The sequence below is a fragment of the Antrostomus carolinensis genome, unplaced genomic scaffold (genome assembly GCF_000700745.2).
Source record: "Antrostomus carolinensis isolate BGI_N321 unplaced genomic scaffold, ASM70074v2 scaffold13292, whole genome shotgun sequence".
Taxonomy (NCBI): Eukaryota; Metazoa; Chordata; class Aves; order Caprimulgiformes; family Caprimulgidae; genus Antrostomus; species Antrostomus carolinensis.
The window spans coordinates 254-24,918 of record NW_010299045.1 but is presented as its reverse complement, the minus strand read 5'-3'; the positions used below and the strand labels follow the sequence as shown (position 1 = coordinate 24,918).

Here is a 24,665-nt window from a genome sequence, read left to right as displayed (position 1 = left end):
ACCGTCCCTTCCTCAGACGTGTGCTCACCTAACGCAGAGCTGCCGCAGGGTGCACCGTCCCTTCCTCAGACGTACCCGAGAGCACCAGCGTGTGACAGAAAACCTTTTTTTTTTTTTTTTTGTGATGGAAAGCACGTTTTAGAAAAAGAGAAAGAAAAAGTTTCCCAGTGAGGATGCGGTGATCAAAGACAACTGAAAGAAGGCTGGAAGAGCTATTCTTTCATGACAAGGTTATGAAACCAAATTGATAAAATGGGTAACTGTGTGAGTAAGCATGAAAAAAACCAAGGTGTTCCCAGTTGGTCTCACAGAAGATGGAGAGTTTGGATGAAGAGCCAGGCTTTCACATACTCAAACCACTCTCCGGGCGTGATCCAGAGGCAGTAAGCTTCAAGCTAGCCTAGAGGTAAGTATGAAGCTTTTGAAATCAGTCATACTTGAAGACTCCCCCCAGAGATATCCTGTACCAAATTAACTGACATCTTGAGTATTACTGCAGTCAGACCGACCTACTGCTGCGGTAGGCATTAGTGATTTAGTAACAAAGTTGGTGAGTGCTGGTTATAAAAGAATGCTAAAAGACCTGGGCAGAAATGTATGTCCTTTGTAACGCCTGCCATGAGAAAGTGATACTTAATTGCTACAGTTACCTTAATAGCAAAATTAAAATTTTATTTTCAAATTGTTGGATTCGATGCCAAACTAAGAGAGGATAATGTTACCTGTTGACTTATGGGGCAATCTGGAAAAGATTAAGAGACAACAACTTACGCTTCATATTTACACTCAGATTAACTAGGAATTAATTTTATGAATTGTCGTGGGGTATATTTATAAGGTGAAATTAAGATACCATTTACCTTAATACTGACAGATTGAAGTCAGAGGGACTACAGGAAGTAAGAAAATACTTCTGGAGAATAAAACAGAGTGCCTCTTCTGAAAGTCATATATGTTTTTTTTCCACATAGATTAAAACCTTTATGATGATGGATCATAAACTGTAAACTAGTTCTTGCGTCTATCAGAAAATTCTATTTTATGTGTGAATTTCATGTCTTATACATGAGGACAGATAGAACTCTTCTACCACATTACTGGAGCCTTATCAAAAACAGGATGCTTTTTTCTTGAGAAGATGAAAAGTAAAGAGATAAGCAGGGAAATAAAGACTGAAGTTTTAACCAATAATATTTTTGTGTGGTTATCAGAGGAATGTAATAATTAATCTTTTAATCATTCTGAAGATTGTGTGAAATCATAATATCTCATCTTTTCCAGCCTCAACCTGCCATTCTTGATCTGAATTACAAACAATAAGAAAGGAGATGATTTAATGAGCAACTTTGTCATGTTGCCATTTTGCCTTAGTCAAAGGCAAATGTCTCGTTTTGCCTCTAAACTAAAATGGAATAGACTTGGGTTTCAACTGTGCTCGCAACTGAGGCAAATGTGAACGGAAAAGTTAGGGCTATTTTAAAGCTGGCACCCCGCTGTCTCCACATTTTCACAGAGACATAATTAAATAAACACTGCTAAGAAAGACCAAACGTTTGTTTACTAGAAAATCCATGTTGTGAAGCAATACACATGTATGAAAAGAAGTCTAAAATGTGAGCAATACAAAAATAAATCCAAAAAGAAAGATTTCAGTCTCAGTGGCAATAGGTATGTTCTTATTATGAAGGGGAAAAAAAATGTCAGCATGATTTAATCATACTCAATAAATAGGCACTTCAATAAAGTATATATTTACACTGGCTTTCGGAATGCTAGGGCATCACAAAGTAGTATGGCTTTATTACAATGGATGGAAGATGGCAACTACTTAGAACCCAGTGCCAACATGGATTATAACAAATCCAGTGAGTATTTTGTTTTTCAATTATTCATAGAAAATTTAATCCTGATTAAGTATCCTTGGGCAGGAATTCATGGGTAGTTGATGACTGAAACCAACATTTATTTGAAATGCTTCTGTTAATTTAATCTGTGTATATGGCTTAATTATGATTGAATCCTCAATGTAACAGAAATGAATTATATCAGGATTAAAATTCTAGTACCACATCACCCATTCCATTTTCTTTGCCCTTTTTTTTTTTTCTTTAAAAGATGCAAGCCTGCTCTTTTAATTACCTTTATGTTGCTATGTTTTCTAAGCCTCAAATACTGTTTAGACCTTCATTACTGGATGAAATTTTTATTTACATTTATTTCAAGAAAAAGGGAGATATAAACCCCATTTTCATTCCCATTAAAATTTTAACCAGTATGAACATCAGCTGCAAAAAAGGCTTTTCCTTTACACCAATAATAAAGGAAAGTTTCTTGCAGTCAGTTGCAAACATTTTACATGAGTTTTCTAGAGGAGTTTCCTTCTTTTGTTTCCCCTTCTTTTATACTTACACATAAAATGCATTTTCTCTAAAGCATGAAAATAAAAGAACTTGCACTCATCATTACGCATCACACCAATTTCACAACTGGCCTATTTCAGACTTGTTTGAGCTTGTAGATGTTTTAAGAACTGCATTTTATAAGACCTTCAAACCTAGTATTGATATAAAGTAGGGATATTTTTTGTGGCTGTGAATGGAAGAGAAAAGACTCATCGTACTTTTCTGTGATACAGCTCAGCACCACATGCTACACATAAATTATATTTATAAAATTATTCAAATTATGTATCTTTCCACTTCACAATACTTTTAACAGAATTATCTAGGGACCTTGTCAGACCAAAGGTCTGTGAAGTGCTCTGATATTATCACTCAGTTTTCCAGTGAAACCAACGTATCACACACCCGTGACAAAAATACCTATATATTTAGGTCATTATTGCACATTTATTACATAACATATTCTTCCTAAACATCTCAGAAGTGATGTCGATTTTTATGTCCAGAGGATACTGTTAGTGGCAATGTCACTGATGACAGTGAAGATACTTCCCAATATAGACTATGAGATAGAAAAAGTCTGTAGAGGATAACCATGGAGATGCACTGACAGAGGATAACACCTATGGTAATAATCTAGAGAAAAGAAAAAAAAAAAGAGAGAAAAGGAAAAAGTAAGTGAAAAAACCCAAATAAATTCCTATCAGCATACTGTGTAAGTGCTTGAGGTTAAACTTTAAACCTTTTAATACTGCTGCAGTTACAAAAGATTTGAACATGAATCTCAAGTCCAGGATTCAAGACTCTCACACCTGGGTGTTTTTAAATCAGCAGATAGCCCTGGGCAAGTCACATAACCCTTCTGGCGGTCTCTGTTCTGGGGAATTTCAGACTTGCAATTCACCACCCATGCAGTTTCACAAGCAGAGGTGATGTTTAGATATTCTATTCTTACAACAAACAGAGGGGGGTGGGTGGGGGAAGGAAGCCTGAAAACATTTTGCACTAGCACAATCACGGAGCTGTGAGGATAGTGATTTATCAGCCTCACTCAGCCAAATCTCTTTTCAGTGCAAGTCTCTTCATCTGTAAAAGATGCATAAGGCAGTATTTATCAAACACATAAAGGTAAGTACTGTTTCTGAGAAAGCAAAAGTCCCACTTTATGTACAAGAGAGTCTTTTAAAATAGAAGTTTTTTTCTTAAATAAAAATGGTATTTATTCATCATGCATTTATAAATTAACATAATGTAAGAACTGCAGCTGCACACAATCGTTAAACTTGACCAAATGCAAGAGGAGAGCAACTGTAATCTCCATTCAGTAAGCTAAAAATCTTAAAATATTGCCAAAATTTCCTCTACTGACCCTATCTCTAGAGATTGTCACCATGCCCTGATGATGTTCTCATCAAGCAACAACAACAAAAAATCTCTTCACTAGTAGCTCTAAAGGAGTCTTTTTTCTCCCTAGATTTCTTTTCTTTTTTTTTTCCTTAAAAAAAAAACACCAAAAAAATCAAACATGGTATTTCATTTACTCTATCTTTTTAGTGGAATCTTTTTCTTACCCTCTACACTAATAAAAGTTCACTTCCTGAAAATAGATAGTTCTAACCATAAAGAAAAGAAGCAAACTCTACCTTGGAATGAGGTAGTCAATCACCTGAGAATAGCAGTGCACTTTATCTGAACAGGGAAGGCTCCACACACTAGTTCTCTAGTTCCCAATACGTTTAAGCAACTGAGAAACCCAGTGAGTCCACCTCTGTTTTTAACAGTTTAGAGCTTCCAAACCAAACTACATACTTGGGCAGAATTCTCAATCTAAAGAATACAGTTCAGCTACAGGTTCCATGACCTATTTAGCCACATAAAGCTTTTAAAGGATGAAGACTAAAAAGCAAACAACAACAAAAATCCACCGATTTATCTTTCTACTAGCTTTGTTAAAAGAATCCTCAAGGTGTTTTTAATTAAAAAACAAACAAGCAAACAATAAAACAAAACACCCCCTCCACATTTTCCTTTGACTTAACAACCCCCCCCTCCCCACCCTTAACCTAGGAATGATTACCCTTAGATGATTCAAGCCCTGTATGCCTTTGTAAAATATGACTCACATTAGCATCAATGAGAGCCGTGTGACTAAGACTTTTCAAGTTGCTTTGGGGTCATAAGATTAACAGCCTAAGAGCATGAGTTTGCTAACAAACACTGAACATGAAGAACAACTACTATTCAAATTCTATCTCTTTTATCTTGCCTGTACATACCTTTTCTCTTTGATATTCTCTGAATATTACAGAAATGGTTGCAAGACATGGGTGGCACAAAAACCAGAGAACGCAGGCCTGAAAGAGAAGATGAGTATAAGTTATAAAATTACTACATGCCAGTTTAGAAGAAAGAGATGACAGTTAGAGGAACTGCATTTACATTTCTGTCTATTTTATGAACCCATTGTTTAATTTTCAATCAACAGAACGAAAACCACACAATGAAAGGTGGGATTTCTGTTTAAAAAAGCTCTACACTCCTTGTCAAATTAAAATGACTACTCAGAGCATGATGACAGGGTGCAATTTAATCAAATCAGACACTTAAACATTAGCTTTCTTATGGAGGAAAAGAGTTTAGTGCTTCAGTCTACTGCATGCCACAATTACATTTACGGCAGAAGGGATTAGCTTCCCTGATGTAACCCATACTTTGGCAAAGGTGATATAGAACTCCCTTTTCAGCGTGCTTCTCTCCACTGTGATGATCTGGTAAAGACCAGCAGCCAGTGACAAAGCTAGGCAAACTCTCAGGCCAATAAGCAGTCCGCTTGCTAAGCCATGGTGTGAATGGTAGCTGTGGTGATTTGTATCTTCAAACTGCTCCCAAATTAATAAAAAGCCCTGGAAAGGAACAACAGCAAAGCACATTTAGAATAAACCTCAATTAATCTCCCCATCACAGACTAAACTATCTGCACAACTGGTCATGCTCTGCTCTGCTCATGCAGTTGAGGACTGCCATGTTATACACAAAACCCCCAGCCTGAACTGCTTTTTGGCACTACCTCCGACTCCAAGTGCAACTGGCAGGAACAGAGTCTCCCTTCTTGCATTCTGCAATGTTTGGAAAGTCTGACAAGTTAAAAGTTTCCTCTAATTTGGATAGAAGGAATGTGGCACCTTAGCATAAGATCCAAAATAATCTCCTAGTTAAACAGTCGGCCTACTCAGGAAGCCCACTGAAACGATTCCACAGAGCTACAGGGAGGTGGCTCCTTCCATTTGGGATCCACAACCTGTAAAGCTTGTTTCAAAGGCAGGCGACTACGCCTTTTCTTTCAAAATCCTAACAGGATTCACTTTTCTTTTTAAAGATGGGGAAGTAGGAGGGTGGTGCTGCTGCTGCCCCTTTTATACAATAGCCTAAAGGCTCAAGCATTCACCCAGGTTGAACCTGGATCTCCCACAATTCCCTTCATTGCCTAAAGGATATCCAACTTGCATCTCCCACCTCCTTGGAGAGTGCCCCAGCTGCCAGGCTATGGGCTGTTCTTGGGTGGGCCACTCTCCACCCCTTCTATTGAAACTGTGCCATTGTGGAGAAAAGAATTCAACATCAGCTAGGTCAGAAACAGCAAAGAGCCTGACTCTGCAAGCAACCAGCTTGGAAACCTCCTAAGGTCTAGGAAAGGGAGCACCACAGGTTCCAAATGCCGTTCCAACACCTGGACAAATGCTCTAGCCAACAGATAACTACAGGAAAGATCAGCATCCTCCTTAACTCTCAGCACTGTATCCATTTGCTGCAGAATTCAATTTTGTAGGAGCACTGTGAGAAAGAATATTGATAGATTCTCTAAGGAAAAACAGACTAAGAAGTGCCTGGTTTCTGAATCTTAGCTGGACAGAAGGGAGGCGCCTACTTGTTGCATAAAAATTGGGTCTCGTTAAAGAAAACCTTTTCAAGACTTTGGGAATGTTAACGTTATAAATTAGACTACCCATAAAGTTTAGACTCTCCTAGCATCATGTAGCAGCTGAATGGCATTTTAAGACTTGAATATACAGTGGAATCCAGTCCACCTACTGCACACATCTAACTTGCACTTAGGTTTTCAGGTGTCTAATGAAGCAGGCTTTCTGAAGAAAGGTAGGCAAATTTGATTTACATGAGTGAGGTAGCTCTGAAGGCCTTCAGAAGCAGACATTGTACGCCTCAATTTAGAAACCTAAATTAGTCAGATTCCTTTCTGAACACATTCAAAGGCTCTCTCACTACATCAACTACATAAAGACAAAAAGGTTACTGAAATTAACTTTTTATTTTTTAAAACGTGTACTCCACCTGTGCCTTCCAAAGACGGGTGTTCTGGTGTCTCATCAGTCGAGACAGCATCATTTTCGCTTAGGATATCCTTAGAGAGTACTCTCTTGCTTTTCCCCTCCCTTACCTAGGCCATGACACAGCAAGCCTGCCGGCTGTCATTTCAGGCACAGCTCAACTATCTGGATGGCAAATGGAAGGATGGGAGAGGGGCAGATGTGAAGCATGCATGTCTTGAACATCACTGATTACGAGTAAACAATCTGACCAATATGCTTCAAATATTCCCACCATAACACTCAATTTCTGGGTAACTCCAAACAAACGTCTTCAAATGACCAAATTACTTAACTGAGGATTCTGTCAAGGAATAAGACCGAAATAAGACAGTGTTTGGTTAAGCTGTATCTATAGCACTAGTTTTGTCATGACATTGATGAATTCCCATCACAGAAGTTACTTCAGTCCAGCTAGAATGTGCCCAGGCAACAAACAAGGTTTTCCACCAGTAACAAAATCACTACAGTTTTGTACAGAGTATTTTCCTTTTTAACATTTACACTTGGGAATAGCCAAAGTATTTAACTCCCCTTGAATGGACATACACTGCCTGAGAAAATAAAAAAAACAACAACAACCCTCCACCTACGTAGAGCATCTTCCTGACAAAAGCATGCATCTTGGGGGAAGAAATGCAGGCTGATGGAGATGCAACTGTGATGCTGCTTTAAGAGTAAACTTTAGGCGGATCCCAGGGATAGCTCAACCTTAAAGAACAGAGCTCATGAGGATTTGAATTTTCCTTAACCTACACCAATAGCAACAGCAATGAAGGAAGCCACTTTCATGAGAAGATGACAAAGAGCTGGAATAAAGGAGTAACGAGAACAAAGTTCAAATCCTCATGAGAAAAGAGTGTGTGACAGCAAGGTACGCTCTGGACTAGCCCTTTAAAGAGTGCAAACTGTGTAAACAACACAGGAATCAGATAATCAAAGACTGTGTGTAGTGACAGCAATGTAAGATCACAGAAGTCCAGCTGCCTTCAATTTCATTAGATTATTCCAAAATAAGCAGAAAGCAGAGGCATTAGAGGCAGAGATGAAGCCATCAGTGCAACAAACTGGCAACTCAGACAAGGTGAATACGTGTCCTTGCTCTCACTAGGAGCTGGGACGGTCCCCACTCAGCAGAGAAAAGCAGGATCCTAAAAAAGAGAAATGGAGAGTCTCTAGGTTACAATGGATTAGACATCTGTTTGCCATAGAGGAAGAGCTTTCACAGACAAGCGTGATCCTGATGTCAAAATCTCTTTGGCTGGCTATGCCTCAGAAATTAAGGTAAATGAGCCCTGAAGTCCCTTACACCTTGACCACAGAAAGGCATATGTTATCTCACTTAGCTGCAATATCAGGAACAAACTGAAAAAAGGGGATACCAGAGACAATTTTTGTTGGCCGTGAGCAGAACTATGAGCTCTGAGAATAAAGCTGGGGGAAATCCTTACTTTTATCCAGAAGAACAACTCTGCCTAGGCTGTAGACAAAAGAACTGGATGACCTAGGTAGCTGAAGAGCTGACTTGCACTAGCTACGTCCAACATTAGAGTCACAACTGTTTCTTCGTAAAATAAAGGAGAATGACCACCTCTTTGTTTACATAATACACTGTTGAAAAGGCCTGACTTCACCTGCACATACTTCTGACCTATCTTGGTTCACAGTGGACCCCAACCACTGTCCAGTACCGATCTTCCTCTTCAAATGCTAGAAGAGTGTTTGCCACGGACATCATCCTGATATTCCAGATATACAAGCTGAACCTCCACATCCATACAATCTTTTTTGTCATGAGGAAACGATTACGGTAGAACCCCTCCTCCCCTTCGGTATGCCAACACTGACTTTATGACAAGCCAAGATAACATATCAATCTCCAGTAAAGGCAGGTTCTCATGGGACAGATCATCTCTGAGAGGCAATGGGAAGGGGGAAGCAAAAGGGAAATTAAACGTAGCAGCAAGGCAAAGTGGATTAACTAGCTGCTTCTAACCAAGTCTAGTATTTGGGTATCTGATGTCATGCAATGCCAGTACAGTAAAAAATGGTTTAGACCTAAGGTCAGAGGCAAAGCCTATTCTGAGCACACCTTTGGGGTGTACCTAAGAACCCCTGTGAAGTGTGACATCTAATGCAGGAAGATTCTATGGCATTTTGGTCAGGTTCAAAATGATCTGCTATCTTTCTAGAATCATTGCTTCCACTCCGATCAGCCCTGGAAGCTGAAGTTGCTCAGGTCTATGTGATGGGAAAGGCCTACCATCAGTAAAGTTCTGAACAAGGTTTGTGTCTCAGCAGCGGAGTGTGGAATCTTTAATGAATACAGAGCAGCCTGGGAATCTTTTGTTCTGAGGCTGAAATAAAGAACAAGTTAAGGCAAAGGGAGATGCTGAATGGCAGACTTGTCCCTCATTTGAGATGCTACCTCTTTGCAGCCACAAAGACCACAAGAGATTTGCTGACAGTGGAGGCTGTGTCCACCCTACACTGATGGTAACTTGTAAACACAGCCCAGAAAATTGCTGGTGTAACTGAAAGAACAAAAAGAAAGAATCCGTAGCATCAGTACAAAGAGGAGGAAAAACCCTGAAAATTTGCTGAGTAATTTGAACTAGTAGCAGGCAAACAGGGTCAGGTAGTTTGCCAGTCAAAACTGCAGCTGAAGAATAAGGCGTTTTCCCAGGCTGTCCACTTGCTTGACTTCCCTGAAGATGAGGCCAGGTAGTATAGAATGTCAATAACACTAACATGGTTCAATCTCTGTCTGCTGCATTAGGGTAATGCATGGGGTTTCCAGCACCCTCCACAGCAAGACCTCAGAACATCTCTGATTATCCATGCAAGTCTGTTCAACCTCTGGCATGGGAGGAAGTTGGCTCTCCCCTAAGAATCTCTGGGAAAGAGCAGGACAGAAAGGAGGTTATTCTAAGTTTTTTATCACTAGAAGTGTTCACTGATTGTCCTGTTACAGCAGGTCCAACATCCATGTCAATCTAGATAGACCATCGAACAACAGACTAATCCAGAGAATGAAGTCTTGAGCTCACCACCTTTGACAGAGGTGATGCGGTCCAGATCCTGCTCCCCTGAGCTCAACTGCCACATTCTGCATTAAGGAGAAATCTGGTAGAAGGAATATTTTGTATGTACTGAACCATGAAATGGAAAACATCCTTTCCAGAAGGGGCAAGGATACTCTTGGTGTCAGGGAATTTTTGCTGGAGACAGCAGACACTGAGATGGGGGTGCAAAACCACCCAGGCAATGAAATATTCTGATATCCATATTCTGTTCCTACAAAACTCCTGCTAAAGCTGACATTCCCAATGGTACAAGGAGGAGAGATGTGGTAGAGCTGTGCCTTTGTGGTGAAAAGAAGGATAGCCAACTTTGTGGCAACACTCCAGTGGTGCTCAAAGAGACAACACTAACGTGTAATGGACCAGTACTGGGGGAAGCAGCATATATGTATGATACCTGCCCCAATTTTTACCACAAGTAACAACCAAAAAAAGATCAAGGTGATGATACTGAGTGTCCTTTTGATGCAGGGCAAAAAGGAAAACAACAACAAAAAACTTTCCAGTCTCAAGTGACAGAGTACTAACACACCCACATGTGTGTACAGGTGGAGAGGCATGAATAGAATTAAATACTTTAGAAGTCTTCTCTACTACCAGCACGTAAAATTTCTAGTGCTAGGTAGGTATCAAAGTCAGGTGGAATGAACCTATCTTTAAATTTCAACAGTCCCATTGACCTTAATAGTCTTTGGTTTATATTCTTAATTAGCAAGAAATGTCAGCTCCCAGCTTCTCTTAATGTCTTAGCAGTCCACTTATTTAGTTTGGAAGCAGCACTAATTACAGATACTACTCAAATGGCACAAAATATTCAGTATAATCTCTTCCTCATTACTGTCTCCAGCTTCTCCCTGCTCTTCTCTTTCTCAATGGCTTTCAGATTCTCTTGTCTTTACGCTGTGATTTAAAAAAATTTGTTTACAAAAGGTACCAGGAGGATTGGATGATCTCCATTACAATTTACTTTTAAGTTACTGGTTTACTTGACTTTCTAATTTATACTAATGGAAAATATTTGAATGAAATTATGTGTCAGACCATTTGTATATTTGCAAGACCAATTCTGCACACTAACTTTTCAATAATTCCCTTATATTAATTGAAAAGACCATCAGACATCCTATTTGAGTGGTTCTAAGAGGAGGACACTGAGGATTTAAATTTTTTTTGGTGACAGAATTTCTCACAGCAGCTTTTCTCATCTTTCATGCTGCTTGTTGTCACCCCCCACAATGTAGTTCACAACCTCTCAGTTGTACTGATTACAACTATTTACAGGACCACATTATAAATCAGATCAGTAAAATGACTGTGCTGAAAAAAAAAAATTATTATTATTTTTTTTTTTTTTCAATCTAGATCATTCCACTGATCTGGTTTACAGCATAATGCTGCCAACAATTGGCACAACCAGGAGTTTGGAAAACTGTGGGAACTTCTTAAGTGGTTTTAGTGCTGAACAAAAACGTACTGTGGAGCTACACCTTAAATTGTTAAAGTAAAGAGAAGGTGTTGTTACCTATTAGACATACTGGGTGCACATTATGCTGTGGGGTTTTCTTCTAGTCTTGATACTCCCTCCCTCATAAAATATTGAAATTAGTTGGTTCACAGTTCTGTCATACTTAATAGCCGCTGTATATTTCAGTATAAATAAGAATATAAAATACAGACCTGTGTAATGACAACTACTACAGCAATGCCAGTAGATGTTGGAGTAGAATCCCACTGAAGAGGTCTGCCATGAGATTTCTTCATTCTGCCTATTGTCCAACCCATACACAGACTCAACAATAAATATAGCATTTGTATCTGTGACACTATGTCACACACTATTGAAAACAAAAAGAAAAATAAATAATCACAAAAAAATATTGTTTTTCTAAAGCAAAGAGAAATGTTCTATATACCCACAAATGAAGGATGGACATTTGCGCCTCTGTATCACCTTTAGTCATAATTTTGATGGCAGTGTGACTAGCTGAGGTTGCTCTGCCATGTGGGTATTTTGAGTAGTTTCCAGTGACCAAGCTGATCAGTATCAGCTTTCCTCTAGTTCTGCTGCAGTCCTGCAACAACATGGGCACAACGCCACATCCTTCCAAATCCCACTCTTGTATCAAAGAAGTCTGGGTTTAGGAGTCCATCTGCATAAACAGACTTACAAATGCTAAAGAACTAAAATCATATGTATGTTAATCACACTGCAAATACGAAACATGATGAAATGAACTTCTTTCTTTGCTCTGAAAAACTTTTGTTAAAAAATGAGATAGCCGCATTGTACTTTAAATTAATTGCACTTTGTCTTTGTAGCTTGCAACAGAAAGCACGAATATTTAGGACAAATTCCACTCTCAGATACTTAAAGGGGAAAATATAATGAATAACCCTAACACAAACTTCATCTGGAGCAGCAACTTGCCTGTATTTCATTTCATTAAATGCAAACTACCTCTGCCTCATTTTGCTATGTCTATTTTCTTTTGCTGTTTAAGAACAATTAACACATACTCCACAGAGTTACATTCTTAATCAGTGTCTCAAACCTACGTTTGAGGCTGTATCTGAATAAAGAAAACTTCAAGCTAGAATATATGAAAGCCTTGTTAGCCTTTCTGAAGTGCTAGGGACAGCAGAAAGAACTGAAGATTTCTTTCTGGGTGCTTGTGAGCTTTAGACCTCATAAGTTTTTGACTGAAACTCACTGAACAATTTTTAACTTGGTGTTTGGACTGGTGTAGCAGAGATACACAAGAGAAATTGATTCTTATATTATGCAAATTGAAAATTTGATTCAGAAACGAGAGATTAGGCACTACACACAGCAATGCTTTCTTTTTCACTTCATTAATATTTTAGTTCAATTAAATTTGTTCCTTATTTGTAATTTTCACTTACACTATCAGGTACAAGAAAAATATTTATATGACACAAAAGCAAACTCCTGTTTTTATACAACTGAACTGTACTATAAAAAATAAATGTACTTCCACCTTTACTAAAAATATTGGCACAGAAGATGTTGCCACTGTACAGAGATTAACATGCACACAAGGGAAGTGTATCAAATTAAGATCAGCTACAATATTTCCCTGACACTCAGCAGTACTAGCAAAATATGGCTATAAGCCAGACTTCAACATGTTATTCCTGGGATATATTTGGTATTCTCACAGTTTATATGCTGAAATGCTTCTTAATGTATTTAGACACCTTCTCTGTTTAAGAAATGTCAAGAGCCTTTAGTAAATTCAAACTTGCTCGTTCTTTAATAAAATGAACTGGCACTGATTTGGGGCAAAATTATCTTGAAATTATTTTACAATGTCTCCTAGCTATGGAGACATAGTACTTGCTAGAAAAAAATGCTATGTGAACTGAAGGCATGCCAAACCAGTGTCACAAACCCAAGCTTGAGAAGTGACTGAACAAATCCGGATGTTCTAGAGAGCATTTTATTTTCTGTCACTCTTTAAGATAACTTGCCCTGTAAGTTACAGTCAGACATCACCTCTCAATCACGCCTTGGATATAGATATTGCTCTGCTTCAGTGTGGCAACAATTCAAGTTGATTCCCAGAAAAAACGGTGTAAGACAAAAATTCAGTACTGGCTTTAATCTTTGACATCTCATACATCTTGCCAAGAAGTACGAAGGCTGAGAGAAATTTCAAGCATTACAATAATCCCACGATATCCAGGGTCAGTGTAAAGTCACATGCTACTGAGCTGATACCACAATTTGTCTGATTTCATCACAATTAATCTTTTTTGGCTGTTCAACAGGCACAATAATATTATTTGACTTTTCACATTTCGATCTTATCAAAAGTTACAAGATGCTTTCGAGTGCCAGCATTATTTGTGCGATTATGAGATTAATTTAGGAGATGGATTAGACTGGGGGTCAGGTCTTTATACATAGTAAAGACTAAATGATGGCAGGAAAAGAGCAATTGCTTGGGATGGTAGAAAGAAATTCTAGGTTTCTAGAAAGAAATTCTGGCCCTGCTGAAGTCAACAGAAATTTACTTTTCACTTAGATTTCTCTTCTCATATGAAGGAAAAATGGCAGCACTTTCCATCTTCAAATGATACTACTTGCTATCAGCCATTCTTCAGAATGGCAATTAACACTGAAGCTTTCCACATTTCTATTATTTCTGCTCTTTTACTGTTTTGGGAACCATAAATCTTAAAAACAGCAGGAAAGGAAAACTCTGTTAGCTGAACTTCTTAAATTCAGCTATCGATTAAAAAAATAGCATTTTATTCTTAATAACCTTTGCTTTAAGCAAATAAAAGTGGGCTCTTCACCAGAATACACAGAAAATCGAACACGCAGCTGTGAAGCTCTGGCTGGGTAGTTAACACTGGGTTTCTCACTGTGGAGGAGTTAGGAATACTTCCATATTCTCTATTTAATTTAATTTCAGGAGACAAGAGGGAAAGTTTAATAACACAGTTGCTGGAGAGGCTGCAAGGAGCTGCTAACTCAAATGGTTAAAATAAGACAGGCAATTACTGTGGTGCCAAGTGCCATCAAGAGGCTGTCAATTCCAACTGCAAGCTTCCAAATGAACTCTAGGAAGGGAAATATTTTTCTACACTGGCTGTTACTCTCCAACACTCTCTCACTACCACAGTACTATTTTCTTGCGGTGCTTCAAGCCAGTCAAAAGGTAATATATTTGCTTAGAAAGAACCCCCCAATGCTTCAAATGTGAACTACAGAAAAAAAACCCTAACAATGTTTAACTTGAAGAATCCAGGAGGAGTGAATTAGTGCATTTTGGGAAGGGATGTTATAGAAATTCAGTTCCAGTGAGAACTCAGAATATTTATACAGAGTGGAGAAAAATGCTTTGTTAACATCAATTTTTTAAATAAGCATTTTTTGCATTACTCTAATCATATTGCTTGTACTGTGAAACACTTACTTTTTCATTATAATCGATATCTCCTTCTCTGGAGACATTCAAGACCCGCCTGGATGCCTTCCTGTGTGATCTCATTTAGGTCCCTGCTCTGGCAGGGGGACTGGACTAGATGGTCTTTTGAGGTCCCTTCCAATCCCTAACATTCTGTGATTCTGTGATGTTAAATTTGCTAGTGAAATGACACACTCCATAAAATGTGAGTAAGTTTCCTAAAAAGCTTTGCTACTCTAGATCATGCAAACTCCAAAAAACCCTTCAACGTATTGAAACACTTACTCATGTAATAGGCATGTATTGAAATGTTTGTTGAATGGAATCTTCAGACAAGAAAATACCTTAAAAATCCTAAACAATACCACAATTGTATAACTTTAAATACTGTTCTTGTAAACATCCAGAATAAAAATTATTTTTCAGAAGAGCAATTTTTAGTATTTTACATTAAAAATACAGTGGTATGGTCCAAGATCATAATACAGTCCAACAACAGCATTTGCTAATTATTATACAGAAACAGTAGACAAGCATACTCACATTCTGCCAGACTTCCCATAAAAGGTGCTCCTATTCCATCTCTAGAATAACTGATAAAAGAATAAAAGATGGTGTTTATAAGTGGGTGAGTCTTAAATGTGTGTTCTCTCTCAAAAGTACATTTAAGCAATGACAAAGTTCTTGCTATGTTTCAATGCTATGTTTCGTCACAATCACCACAGGAAAGATCAAGTACTGATCTTTACAGCACAATGTTCTCCAAGTCTTAAAACCAAAAGCAAAACTAAGCAGAGATACCTTGAGAAATGCAAGTAGTTGGCAAAAGCTGAACCAGCCTGCAACAGTAACGCAACTGTCAACACCTTTAATACAGCATGCATAGGTCCACGCTTCTTAATTGTTTGCCACAGGGACTGTGCATATATGCAGGCAGTTATGAAGTACGCTAGGACAAGCAGGAAAAAGAATTCATGTAATCCTGTGAAAAAAGAAATACGGTTAGTTTTTATAAAGAAACATTGCTACTAGCAGTAAATAACTAAAACAAAATATGTTTTTTATATAATCACTGGGAAATACTTAGTTACTGTCACCCAAAAGAGGCAGTACAAGTAAACTCAGTAAATAAGAGCCTATTTCATCTAAAAAAGTCAGTGAATTTTTTCAGAAAGCTGATTATTGTTTGATCTGACAAAGTATTTTTTTATTCAACAATACCTTTTCTGAGTTTAGGAGAGATTCTGTTCAAATACAAATAGCTTTGCAGCAATGACTGAAATGGTATAAAATGTCACACAATTTCTTGATAAACAGAAAATAATTGTAGCCCGTTTGATCAGTTAGAAAAATATTTACTAAAGGATTCAATTTTAGCTCTTTTTTTTGGCTTCAGATTTTAAAGGCACAACCCGAGATGAGCAAAACTTCTGCTGAATCTATTTAACCACTGGGTGTCACTCTTCCTCCATGTAAAGTACTTAGTCCAGGAAGCACAGATGACTAAGACAGAAAACTTTAAGAAAAGAAAAACAGCACAGAGAAGAGTAAGTGCAGAGAGTGATTTTTTTTTTTTCACCAATCTGAAAAAAATGCCCAAAGTTTTAAATATTATTTACAAAACCAAAGTCATCTAACTTTCAGTCTGGCAGTAGTCTGGCAAAATGCTTCTGTGAAGACTTGGATTCTGGAAATCTTTTCTATTGTCCAGAAGCTTTGGAGCTCATCATATGAGCTCCCAAAGGGTCAAAGACAGTGAGCTATGAGCAAAAACAATTAAACAGAAGTTTCTCACAAAAAGCCCTTATGTTTTTCTTCTCCAGCTTTCCTTAAAACCAAGTGGTGTCCACAGAATCAGATTCTGAATAATGTTTTTCCTTTAGCAGCATAACAATTCTGCTAAAAACTTCAACCACTTCCACCCAGAGATTAGAAACAGAGCACTTTCACACATTTAAATATTTAAGCTGAAAAACATTAGAACTGGATGAGCTCTGAATAGTTGCTAGTACTGTAACTTCTATGGCTAAAATTAGTCTGCTTGTACATACATACAGTGAAATGGGAGAAAAAGAGCATAAGGTAATACTCATAAAACAAAAATTCCAGAGCCACTCTGCTTCTCCTGTGCACCTATACAAAAGCATGATTTATGACTGACAAAAATATTCCTTTTAGATCAAATCTCTTATTCTTCCTTTCACTCTTTATCTTTCTGCTTCAAAAGACACCCACTGAAGTTGGCAAGGATTCTGTAGATAAATTATTTCTCACTATGACAAGTGGGTACACATGGAAAACTCTTTATGAAAACCAACTAGCTTTTAATAAACACTAAACCATTTAGGATAGAAAACCCCTTCCAACCAAAGACAGATTGTGGATGATTGGCTTGAGACCAAAATGATTTAAGAGAAAGCTGCACTGAAATAAAGTTATAAAAAAAAAACAGAACAGTAATTTTCAACCTGTCTTTTTTAAGTTTCCTGACTTTGAAGTAACCTAGAGTTGACAGAGAAAATAAAACATATGTACCTTAATTTGAAATATCTAACTTCAAAGATCTTCAAAATGCTGTCTATCTGGTCAGCTGCCCTTAGAAATCCTACATTCCACTGGTACCATGTCTTCTGTAAAAAAACCTACCATATAAAATGATAAAAGATTACTTACTAGGGATCAGAAGCCAGGCCTCCTCCTCTCTCAAGGCAAACAATCACAAGGTTACAGTCTTAAGTTCTTTCTTACAGGCCATTTAATTTTGACATCTCTTGTGTCAGACCACAACTTCACTAACTAAAGTGAGGGGTGACCAAACTAGAACCATCTGGAACTATGTAGTTTTTAGTTGCCTAAGTGAAAGAACCAAAAAACGAAGTCGGATCTTTTCTTTGATGCCCTGATGTTCTATGCTGCACATTTCTACGGAAAAAGGACAAAAAATATTCCCTGAAGATGCATTTAAAAAGCAGAAGCAAAACCAAAAACAAGGAGAGAAAAAATCCTCCTCAGTTCTTTGAAAGTAGACACAGGCATGTAACTTCAGCATTCAAGGCAGCATTGCAGGTTTTAATTCTGAATAAACAGGGTTCCTCTGCAACCATGGAAGACACGGCATGTAAAGCTCATCCTGTTTCCTACTTGTTAGAGCTAAATACGTGCATCCAACACACTTATGTACCTCCTTGTTTGGCATGCAAGCTGTTCAGAGTTCTGCTTCCAAGTGTCTTCCTCTAAAACTAACATAGAGCTAAGATGCTTCTCTAGGAGGTCTGTACACAACTTTTAAGGGACACGTGATGACTTATAACTGGTTTGCCCCCTGATTTAGCAAAAGAATGCTACTACTGCTTTCTGAGAATAAGTAAATTAACCTAGAATTCACTTCTGGATACAAAATTCACCAAAAAATTGCCAACTATGTTTGGAGATTAACAAGCAGAGTTAAGACGTCAAAGAGACAGGTAAGTCAATATATAAGCCTTAAAAATGTATGATTAAAAGTGCTACTTTTTTACAGATCCTGCTAAATGTTTCAGTGAATATTTTCTTCCCTTCAGAAAGGGAGCTGCCTTTGTTCTCTATATCCTCTTGAGACCAAGAATGACAGCAGGGCACACGACTCTTAGCACAGCAATTAGGCTCATTCTGGGTATGTAGGTTAATTCTGTAGATGAAGACAGACTGAGCCTCTTGGGCTCTTCCCTTACAACAGACCTTGGGTTAGGGACATGTTGACAAGGCCTCCCAGAGCAGTGAAGCTAAGCACTGCAACGAAGCATGCATTAGGTTGGTTGTCCAAAGCATACAATTTTATGCAGGCATTTCTTCAGCTGCTTATCTTGAGTCACTTCTAGAAGTAATTTGCAGGTTTAAAGATCTAAAATTTCATTTCTTAAATAAAATAAAACCAGGACTAACAAGTATCTAATCTGTGGCCTGTGACTAAGATACACAGAAAGACCTAAACATTGACCTGAAACTGTAGTGGCAAAGTGTTTTATGATGCATATGTTAATGTCGCATGGAATCAAAGTTGACACAGCTAAGGAATTTCATTAACTCATTAAAATCAGGGATTAAATTCACTTTCAAGTGGAAGCTTACAATTTCAACATAGGAAAAATACCTATCAGCAAAGACATCAACACAAACTTTCCTTGTACATCTATACTCACAGTTAGACAAGTTTTGGAAAGTCAGTCTAAAGAAAGGATTTTTCTGTAATGCCAGAAAATGAATTAAAGTTCACTCTCTGTGAGGAAGTAGAATCTGAAATATAAGAAACTCTGCTATCCATTCCCCAGTGCCACACTTTTCCAAGCATAGTAAGTACTGATTTGTTTGGGTGATCAGATCCTTAACTTAAAAATCTAATTTTAAGAAAAAAAAATCTTACCAGATTCCCCTGCGCTAAAGTGATCTAACGGGTTCCCTTCTGCATCTGGGTTTAGTAAGACCATTTCAAACTGAATATCCTCGGATTCAGAATAATTCTCCTCGCAGGTAAACTTGTCTACATAAAACACATACCATGTTTCCGGATAAGGAATCTGGGACACTGTCAGATTTTGCTCTGTGTGGTTCACAGTCACTTTGTAAGAAAACAAACAAACAAAAAAAAGGAGTAAATACTCGATTAGTTTCTTTTCAGAAAACTCATCTTTGAATGAAGATAAAATTTAAACCCACAACATCACATACCAGTTATAAACTACATAGAGAACAAAACAGTCTTTGTTTTGAAAGCCAGCCATAACAGCAGAGACCAGACTTCTATCATTGCCTTCTGTTTCAAGCAGATGCAGGCAAAGGTTGGTGAGGATATGTGCCGCATTCCGTCTCTCAGCTTGTGGGTCCGCTGCAAGGGCTCCCTTCTGCCAGAAGCCTGTAACTGCAAACTGTGTCTCCTGTGCTGAGCAGCTTTCTGTCCCCTGGCACTGCACTGACGGGACCAGCTATTTTGTATTAGCCAACAGAGACTTCTGCAGTATGAAAAATACCTTTGTGAAATATTCTGCTCTGTTTTCAAAGATATTTAGAGCATATGTGAGCCTGGTAAACAACAGTGCATGCTTTCAAGGTGCAGTTTAGCATATTTCACAGCACCTTCCCCAAATCATAATAGACTGAATTTCAATTGACAGCTAAGGGCAGAGATCATTGTCTAATAAAATTGCATATTTCAAATCAGATTACATTTAAAACCAACTACGCAAGAGACTGAAGTTTCATCTGCTCACTGATCTCACCGCTACTTTTCCTATAAGCAACTGTTAACCAAGCACAATCTCTCAAAATAAACATTTGCTGCAAATGAAACCTGTGGCTCTGTATGCCTGGGTGAAACTGCAAGAATTGCAAGAGTACTGTTACACTGATTACTGAACTTGAGTGCTAATCAGCTGAACCTTAAAGTAAAGCCATCTCTGTAGAAGAAATAACAATATAATGACTGGACTGTAGATTAATTCACATTAATAAAATTCTACAAAACAAGCTATTTCTGTTTTTTATGCAAAGAACTTTCTAAATGAAAAAGCTGCAGTCATACATACAAAACAGCCCTTAGCAAACTGATTATCCCTAAATAAGTTGTAGGCAAAATTTAGAACCAATTTATAACTTGAAGCCTACCTGTGAAAAACATTTATGTAATTTAAATAATCTTGTTTCAACTTCAGTAAGTTATATTCTGTTCTCTGAAGGCATGAGCTGATCAACATTAGGATCCAGAAGACTCAGGAAGAACATATGATATGTCTCTTTGCAGCAATTGTCATGAAGTACAAATTTGGACAACATATGATCCAGACAAAATGGATGTTCTAACACAGGCAATGCGTCCTGTGGAGCTAATGGTAAGTGTGCACTCCACTCTGGAGCTATGTGTCTTAACAAGCAAATATACAAAGTGAAACAGATCCCTTCAAAACCCTGAGATTTTTAAAAACACAGTTTTAGGATTTCATAGGTGCTTAATCCAAACAAAAGGCAAACTGCTTTCGAGTGGGGTGCTTTACTCTCCATCTGTACTCCGAGTTCTGACACAGCGTTATTTGCATCGAGACCAAGGATCACACAGAATGTGTTTAATCAGTTTTTCATCAAATCTGCAAGTTAACTCACAGGAAATGAAGATAAAATAAAAATGTAATTGATTTTGCCCCATATCAGCAAACAGATCCAACTCACCCTGTGGTCATAGGATTCCTAAACACAGTAGAAAACAGCGAATACACTGTTGGGACAGACAGGAGTGACGGACCAACTGCTACTCATTTCAGCAGCACTTCATGTTCAGGTCAGATCAAGTGTAAGGGAATTACATCCTTAGAAGTGACATCTGTGTAAGATTTAGTTATGACAGTGTTCTAGGAGATCAATTAGTTACTTTAGAGATTCTGGCTGCACAGAGGAATTGCATTTAAAAAAGAAGTGCTATTCACTTAAGATGTGTTTGACTGCAGTTTCTTAACATTAACTTAATTTCTTACAGGAAATTTTATGCTTTAAGTAGGCTTTGTAATATTACCATTTAAAAAAGAAGTGCTATTCACTTAAGATATGTTTGACTGAAGTTTCTTAACATTAACTTAATTTCTTAAAGGAAATTTTATGCTTTAAGTAGGTTTTGTAATATTATGATCAATAAATGGTGCAAAAATTATTTCAGTATGTCTTCCAGTTACATAATTTAATGCTTCAATGTTTTACTGTTCTTTTAAATTTAGATGGACACTCAAGTTAATCTTTATCCTGTTTAGCTCATCTTTGATACCGTATTAAAATTTTTCTAACATGTTTTGTACATCAAACTGTGACAGGTTTGTGCTATCATGAAAATATTCTTTTATTTTTGTTTTCTCATCTTTGAAAAATGCTATTTCCAGGGAACTGGAGAACAGAAGCCCCCTGACAAATGAGAAATGTTCTTCATAAACAAAAGACAACAAGATAATCTGTATATTCTGTACCAGTATAATTAGATGCTCAAATATTAAAAATATTTGAATGGGAGATTTAGTGATGAATACCAAATTACAAAATTAAAGGGTGAAAGAACATTAAATCATAATGCAAGTTATAATGTAAGGCAGCATAACCCATATTAATTTTTGCAGATGACCCTACAGATTGGGTGGGTGGGGGGAAGCTCATGATTATGAGGTTGTGAAAGAAAAAAAAAAAAGGAAAAAAAAGGTTTTCAGGTACAAAATTACCCTTTTACTAAGTTCTTGGGCTACAGACTCCCACCTTAGAAGCATTCACTTCAGAAGTTGAGAGGTAACTGCAGCAGGCTACATCAGTTTGCCTCTATTTGTGTTAATTACATTGCAATAAGTCACAATTCAAACTATACATTTGACTGTCTCAAACATTTACATTCTCTGAGTTCTTCAGCTTCATCTTACGATGGTATTCTTTGTAAATTCTTTCACATACTTAATCTTTTTAATAGAAAAGTTTGAGATTAAAAAAAAAAAAAAAAGGAAAAAGACACTTTTGGTCTAAACAGAGTTAAAGAAAATCTCTGTACTGAATAAGTAAATGAAAACTCCAGCCAAACGTGCATCCTTTCTGAGTTGTGTCCAAGTGAGAGTGTGAGACCAGAACTGCTCATAAAGTTTGTTTGCATTAAAGTCATTATTTGTCAAGGATTGTTCATTTTCCAGCAGTATACTAACTCTTAACTTGCCAACAAAGTCTTCTGAAGTGATGCAAACAAAGTGATTATATTTCCTTGTAATCATTTTTAATTACCAAAGGCCGAAGTCCTGCTTTTACTTAAGTTGATGCAAAGTCCAAATTCACTGAAATAAATATTCTAAATACACAGATAACTTAACAGGTTTCTAAATACACAGATAACTTAATTTGTAAGGGGGAAAAAAGTAGCAACTCACTTGTCAGCTGAGCTTTAGAGAACTTCTCAGTACAGCTGTCATCTTGAATACTGTTCTGCAGCTTCTGCCATTCCTGTGCTTGAAACAGGTGAAGTCGAGCTGCTTTTGTCACAGCTACTGCTACGTTCTTGATTCTGACACACAGAACAGCATGGTCACCTTGATATTTAAAAAATAAAATCAACTTTTCTGCCTTGATGTCAATTACAAACAAAGTTAGATTTTTTTTATAAGTAGCAGCACTAAAGCTTCACTTTATTTCTTAAACTTTTACCACTACTTCCCATAAAAGTCTTTATGCTCTTTCAGAAGCAATTTCTATATAACTCATTAACACAATACTGCATGCACAATTCTCTGTGATGGTACTTAAACAAACCTTCACCATAACATGAATGTTATTAACCTCTACTGCAAGCAGCCTTCCCTCCCCTCTCTCTGTTTTTTTAATACAGACTTCCAGACAACCTTTTTTCCCCCCTTCCTCCTACCCCAAATTTTATTTTCTCAAGTTCAGGTAAAGACAGTGCCTCAATCAGTCTCAGTAACTGGGTGAAAGTCTAGGATTTTATGACCTTTGTAGCATGATTATGAGCATCATAGGGTAACTCTTGAGTCTAATACCAGAAGTAAATGGACCTTCACGTTATGGACTGATTAGAGCTAAAATATTTTATTAAAGATGACACATGTCAAATCGATACATAGAAAAATCAAACTTCAAAAGTGTTCTCTAAAGTGTCAGTCTGTGGATAGGCTGCATTTTGACATAGAGAAATACTGTAGCCATTTTAGAACTAGCTCATTTGACACAATTTGTCTTGTCTGGGTAATTCTGCAATCCTCAAACTTATTTTGATAAATTATTTTGTTATATATTGCCATACACTTCTTTACTTTAATGTAACAGCATTAAAAGATAGCATTTAACAGAGAAGAAAAATCAATCAGTACTGCAAGAGTACAAATTCATTCAAATTTAAGCAAGCTTTGAATGTTTTTTAACTTGTCAGAGCCATCTCCTTTTCCACCTAACCTGGGCACTAGCTGGATGTGAGTCAATAAATTACTACCAGCTTCAGATAAGGCTTTGCTGGGAAGGTCTGCCTGTTCAGAGCCACCTGCAAATTAGTGGTCCTGCAATAAAACCTCAAAAAAGGTGATCTTCTGGGATCTGTAAGATCTTATATGGACTACAATTTACCAGAATTGTTAAGAAAAGATTTTGAAAAATTAACAGAAGGTTCTAAAAAGAGCCCATATAGCTTCACTAAGACCCAAAATACATATAGTTGTGGGTATTCATACAGAAAGAAGAATATTTGTAAGGAAATACACATCACCAACTTGTAGAATAAATTATATCTGAACACCTAAACCATTCATCTTGAATCTTAACATTCTTTTATCAGATTTAAGCAGTGTACTTTTTTTCTTTAGATCTATTTAGAGTGCTTCTACAAGTATCTTCTAGGACAGTGACAATTAACTGCTTTCAAGTCACTCCACAAGCTATCCCCACCCTATCTGTTATCTCCCATTCAGTGCTAGAAGGTCACTAACTCTAATTCTAACTCTTCTTGGCTTATGTCACATTTTCCTTCATCCCATTAGATTTTTTTTCTTGCAAACATTGTTGTTTTCCTCTCACATTACTCCTCCAGTCTGGGAGGAAGCCTGTGTAAGTGTTATCTTCATGGTTGTCTTTTGAAGTATTCTGCAGAACTCTTCTGCCACGAAGCTAATAACTGAGAAAGAAAACAGTCTAACCTGTTGAAATGCAGAGCACACAGGAAAAGCATGCTGACCAGCACGGCCTCGTTGTGTATACGGCACTTACCACACTTGTGTAATGGCTTTGCTCACCCATATCTTAATAAATTGCATTTTAAATTTCTAATTGGACTCTGTGTCTAAATTGACTATTACACTTGCACAGACCTCTTTTTGCAAA

The 24,665-nt window shown here is 37.4% G+C and overlaps 1 protein-coding gene across 1 annotated transcript; it reads right to left on the bottom strand.

Moving 5' to 3' along the window:
• Positions 1-2,391: 2,391 nt before the first annotated feature.
• On the bottom strand, positions 2,392-22,904 carry GPR180 (G protein-coupled receptor 180; the record flags this gene model as incomplete). Its single annotated transcript, XM_010162656.2, has 8 exons — positions 2,392-3,038; positions 4,679-4,756; positions 5,114-5,305; positions 11,545-11,702; positions 15,348-15,397; positions 15,606-15,786; positions 19,204-19,398; positions 22,712-22,904. Coding segments are annotated over 8 exons (1,206 nt in total), but the record flags the coding sequence as incomplete, so codon positions are not given.
• Between the last annotated feature and the right edge of the window lie 1,761 nt (positions 22,905-24,665).